The sequence below is a fragment of the Mus pahari genome, chromosome 9 (assembly GCF_900095145.1).
Source record: "Mus pahari chromosome 9, PAHARI_EIJ_v1.1, whole genome shotgun sequence".
NCBI classification, from domain to species: Eukaryota; Metazoa; Chordata; class Mammalia; order Rodentia; family Muridae; genus Mus; species Mus pahari.
Window position 1 is genome coordinate 7,628,562 of NC_034598.1, and position 6,000 is coordinate 7,634,561.

General features: G+C 41.0%; 1 protein-coding gene across 1 annotated transcript in view; it reads left to right on the forward strand.

Moving 5' to 3' along the window:
- Ak9 (adenylate kinase 9) overlaps positions 1 to 6,000 on the forward strand; it is a 128,348-nt gene that overhangs the window by 84,894 nt on the left and 37,454 nt on the right. The window contains exon 26 of the mRNA XM_029542577.1: positions 2,998 to 3,122. Coding sequence (XP_029398437.1) covers positions 2,998 to 3,122 — 125 coding nt within the window. The remainder of the gene's footprint in view (positions 1 to 2,997; positions 3,123 to 6,000) is intronic.

Sequence of the window (6,000 nt, forward strand, 5' to 3'; positions counted from 1 at the left end):
CTTCACTTGAGTAAACAAGGGTAGTTACCCCAACTGCACAGGGTATGCTTGACCAGGGTGCTAGGCTTGGTAATAGGGCAGAAAGTACGAGAAAATGTGGCTTGCCCCCATTGAACAAAGGTAGGAAGTACAATAGCCTTGTGGAATTTGCCTCTATGAGGACCTGAATAGCCTAATTCGGGAATCCTAGATATGGACCTACTCTGGGTCCATCTTACTGGCCAATATTAGGTGATGCTTGCTTTTAATTATACAATTGTGTGAAGGGATTCTGGCCTAAGCCTTCTCCCCACTCCCTCTGCCTTGCTAAAAATCATTAGATTACATTCCTAAAAGTAGCCCCCAGGGTCTATTCCCTTATTTGGCCACTTCCTCCTCCAGAGGCTGACTACCAACATCCAGCTATCAAAGCATCGAAGTCCAGCAATCAAAAGCCCCCTTTGCTTCACCTAATTAACATGCCCAATCAAAATATAACACTGCATCCTAGCCCATGGATGTGGTCTTTCCCCTCACAATTTTCAGGTTTAACAGTAACCCTGGTGATGCCCCGAGGGCTGCTATATTGGCTGCTGAAACTGTTTTGTAGTCCCCCGACTACAGCAGCTTGGGCAGGCTAGACTCAGTCACTGTCCAGAGATGCCCACTAGAGAGATGAGTCACTCTCAATTGCAGTTGAGAAACAGAAGGGGACGATTCAGTGGGCGTGCACAGGTATGAGAGTCCAGTGATCCCTGCTGACACACATGATTTAAGCAGTCCTGGTCAGAGTGTGGTAACATTGTCTCAGCTTTGTTTCTGCAAAAGGGTCCAAAGACTCCTTGCTGCTTGAGGAGACACCACTAGAGATGGCCACACTTCCCCAGGGAGCAGGGTGAATAAGCCCCCTGCTGGTTGAAGTCTGTACCCTAAATCCAAGATGCAGATTTAGGACAATGACATTCAGGGACCTCTGTGGAATCTAGAAAAGAAACTTGTAAAAGGCTGAAAATAAGATGCCTCCCTTATTTTTGTGTGATCTCACCATGAAGGGGAGTGGTCGTGGGTGGGTTCGATAGCACATGTCTAAGTAGATCCTCTGTGAGAGAGAAACACAGCCCCATGTCAGGTGACTGGTGCAAAGTGACAGCAGGGATGCCATGCTCTGTCCTACTCATTAACCTGTGAGATCAAGTGAGGAGCTGACCTGTTCTCTTGAAATCAGCATCTGTGTGCCTTTTATACAATCAAAGAAATATTCAGTCTACAGAGCTCTGAGGCAGAAAAGTTGGCATAAAATCCCCCCCCTCCATCCAATGTGAACTATAAACTGTCTTTTCCCCTAGCATATGAAATACTGAGTCTGAATGGCAGTGTAGCATTTCCTGGGGATATTTTGTCTGGTGAGTCTGATGTATAATGTAAGGTTTCCCACTATTGTTAATTTTTTTTTCTGTCCCAAATAATATTTTTTTAAAAGTGCTCTGTAGCCAGTAGAAATTTTAAAATATTAATATTTTCATATTTAATGATTTACTAATATTAATTTAATAATATCTAGTGGGGTCTAATAGAAATATATATGTATTAAATGCTTTCAACCCAGGGTTGTGAAAAGAAACTTCTGGATTCTAATTCTTTTTTTTAAACCATTTCTTATACAATGAAGCTATTTTCCTCTTAAATGAGCCCCTCAAATGGACCCAGACACAGTTACACATAACAAAGAGACTCTGAGCAACCTTGAGAGTGACACATAGTATCTCAGTATGTCACAAGGCAAGTCCTCAGACATGATTTAAATGTTTGCCTGTGTATTGTATAGTCAGAGAGAAAATGGTAGTCAATAAATTTAATGTATACTGACCCAGGTTTTCATAATTTCTGTGGATGATCAGTTGATGCTGATTCTTGTTATTATTATTGTTGTTTTTCTTTTTCTTGAATTGTCTGACATCTCTGGAGGAACATTAAGGAGTTTTACTCTACATGATAAGATATCAAGCCTGCTTCCTAGAAAGAACCGTACTCATTTTCAGAATTTTTGATGGTAAAAGTATTCGACAAGAATAGTTCCATTACAGAACCTGGAAAATGGCTCCGTGGCTAGGAGAACTTTTTACTCCTAACAGTGTAGATGATCCAAGTATCTACATGGTGGCTCACAACCATCTATAACTCCAGTCCCAGGGAATCCGATGCCCTTTTCTGGTCTCTGTATACACCAGGCACAAGTTCCTCACTACCTACAACAGTGTTCTAGATTCTCAAATGAAAGAGACAGACAGACAGACAGACAGACAGACAGACAGACAGACACACACACACACACACACACACACACACACACACACAGCCTAATTTACTATGCCCTAAGCAGCTCGATGTCTGGGCCACTCCCTAACATCCATGCAGCTAACACACTCTCCCCTCTGATATACCCTAATTATTTCTTACTAAAACCTATATTCCACCCTGGCCATCCCAGACCCAGCTGGGGCTGCTCTTCCCGGTGCTTACATGTTTGTACTCCTCCCCTTGCCCCTGAACCCTGAAGTCCTGTCTCTGTCTCCTTGCCCAACCATTGGCCTCTGGAAACTTTATATACCAATTGAAACCAACTGGGGGCAGGAACCCCTCAGCATCTCACATGCAGGATTCTTGTGCAGTTTTGAGAACCCAATGAACATAATACAAGTGTTAAACCAAATCCACAACAGATGTGTGGTATGAAATCAAGTAGGTATTGGGCAAAATATGACACATTGTGACCCTGGTGCCATATGTGAAAGTCAGCTATGTTCTCATAGTGACTTCTCTTAGCTACATTAGGGGCTACTTGGTGTCCAATCATATTATATACTGGCACTCAGAACTCAGGCTTTAAAATGGTTACAAGTAGCAGTATCAGAAGTAACCTCAGAGAAAAACAAGAGCCTCATTCTAATCAGTTGTAAAATAGCACTGCGTGTCAAGATGGAGCTTAAGAGTCTCTTACTGTCTAACTTCTGCCTTTAGCTTCCAGATGTACGATTCACAGAGGAAGAAGAAGCAATCAAGCTGAGTCTAACTGACAATGAGCCCCTGCCTTCAGAAATTCTAGATCCCATTCTTTCTGAGTGGTGGCTTAAAGAACCAATACGGTGCGTTCATACGCAAGGGCTCATGTTTCTTACTGATTCTATTTCCTTTGCTCTTAATGGTAAAACTCAGTCTGATTTATAAGTAAGAATTTACTCTTACTCATCCATATAAACTATACATTAAAACATGTGTGCTTCTGAAAAATACTGGTGCCAGAGACCTATCCCAAAACTATGAGACCAGGATCCAGGCACCAGCACTTTTTATGGTCCCTGGGGATTCTAGGGCACAGCCATAGTGGAGAGTGGTTTTCTAAGTCCACATATTCACATGCTGCACTGGGCTCTTCCCTCCTGTGTCCTTGTAATGACTACACTCATGACCACTAGTTACAAGTCTGTTCTTAGCACACTAGCAAATACTTACAACAGTCCTGTCCCACATGGGACAAGTCTTCAGATCACTGCAGTTTAAACCACTCCCCATTTTCCTACCAGAAAAGTAACTGTAATTAAGTCAGGTCAACTTACTTAGCATATATGAAAATCATGTTATCACAGTCACTTCTCTCATCTGCATTAGATACCTTTAGTGTTTAATCATATTAAATAAAACATAGAACAAGGAGCTCACAGCCATCTGTAACCCCAGTTCCAGGTTGTATGGCATCATAGTACATCATAGTACATATACAAACATTCAGATAAAACACACACAGAGAAAATAAAAATAAATAAATAAATAAATCATTTTTAAAATGTGTAATATGAATTTAAAACAATATAGATATCTATATAGAGATATATAGACATACATTCAATTTGTTGTAAAAAGTTTCACTGTAAAATCTAAGTATTGAGTAATACACAAACATCACATTTTACTAGGATAAAGATTTACAATGGCGGGCTGGTGAGATGGCTCAGTGGGTAAGAGCACCCGACTGCTCTTCCAAAGGTCCAGAGTTCAAATCCCAGCAACCACATGGTGGCTCACAACCATCCGTAACAAGATCTGATGCCCTCTTCTGGAGTGTCTGAAGACAGCTACAGTGTACTTACATATAGTAAATAAATAAATCTTTAAAAAAAAAAAAAAAAAGATTTACAATGGCATGTAATAGTATATGATATTAAACTTTAAAAGATGCAGATATAAGCCGGGCAGTGGTGGTGCACGCCTTTAATCCCAGCACTTGGGAGGCAGAGGCAAGTGGATTTCTGAGTTTGAGGCCAGCCTGGACTACAGAGTAAATTCCAGGACAGCCAGGGCTACACAGAGAAACCCTGACTCGGAAAAAAAAAAAAAAAAAAAGATGCAGATATCTATCATAATATGATAGAGAGATGGACACGTGAAGAACTAACTGGAAAGAAACACACTGATATCTAGTGGCTATGTTATGAATACTTTACTGAAAGTATCAGCCTTCCAGTTATTTCCATGGCCCTAAAAGTTGTGTGAGGAAGAATAGACACATGAGTAATTGTCATTGGCTACAAGGAGATGCTGGAGGAAGGAGCACGTCCAGAGCCTCACTGAGGGAGCGTCATGAGGACCCAGTCAAGTGGGCTCTTCAAAGGCGACACTTTCCTTAGGCTAGGTACTTCTCCTGAGCCCAGAACTTTGACCTTTAGTAAGCTTCCAACTATTAATTTTCAGCAAGATAACTGCAATTTTATATTACAAGCACAAATATTATTTTAATCCAGTTTTATACACTTTGAAGAAAACAAATATCATGTCTGCCCCTGCTTCTTGAACTCTGGGTTGACAGGAATGGAATCATATAAAAATTCCAGTGCAGGAATCACAGAAAGAGTTTGGCAACAGTAAAGGATATCTTTAATACACACACACACACACACACACACACACACACACACACAAAACCAAAGTTAGTGTGTGCCATGAACTGCTGTGGTTTTGCCACATGCAACACTTTTGGCTCTCACAGAAACACAACGGCATAACGGAAAGCAAAGACTCGATAGTCTCTTGTTGCTCTTGAGCATGACAACATCAGAGTTGTGTTGTTAGAGGATTTGATTTTAAAGTTTACTGTTTGAGTTGATGATTTGATTTTAATGAAAAGTCATTGGGGGAATTTTGACTTAGGATTGGGACAGAATTTCCAATAATTCTTGAAATGGTCCTAGGAATGCTGTCGCCCTTTTGCATTCCATTTTTATCCACAATGCTATTCTCAGCACTATCACTACATGTCTGAGGAGCATGGAAGATGCTGTATATCCTAAGCATCAAATACTTAGCCAAGATTTAATTCTTTGCTTGGTTTTTCTGCTGGTTTCTTGTTTGTTGAGATGGGAACTCAATGTGCAGCGCTAACTGACCTAGAACTCGCTTCGAGTAGATCAGGGTAGCCTCAAACTCACAGAGATTCCCCTTGTTTTTACATGAAAATAATCAAGCACATACGTTTTTAACAGATGGTAAAAGTATGTGTATTGCCAAGGAATTGTTTTAAAACAAGTTCATCATCACTAAAGTTTGATTTGTACAGCTATTTTACATAGCTGTACATCCAAACCACCTAAAAATTTCCCAGAGTCTGACATGGTAGTGCGCTCAGGAGGCCAAGGCAAGCAATCTTGGTGAATTTGAGGCCACTCTGGTCTACAAAGCAGGTTCCAGGCCAGTCAGGGTTACATACTGAGACCTAGTCTAAAAACAAAACAACAACAACAAATAAAAACAATCAAAAAAACTTCTCAGACAAAAAGGGGCTGGCAAGTGGGAAAGGTGTAAATTCTTTAAACTATTTATTACCCATCTAATAAAGTCAAAATTCATCAGTACATGCTAAACTCTGTGATCTAAGCAGAGCTAGTACAGGGTGTGGGGGGTGGAGGGGGGAGTCCCTGCAGGCTTTGTACAGGGTGTGGGGGGGAGTCCCTGCAGGCTTTGTACAGGGTG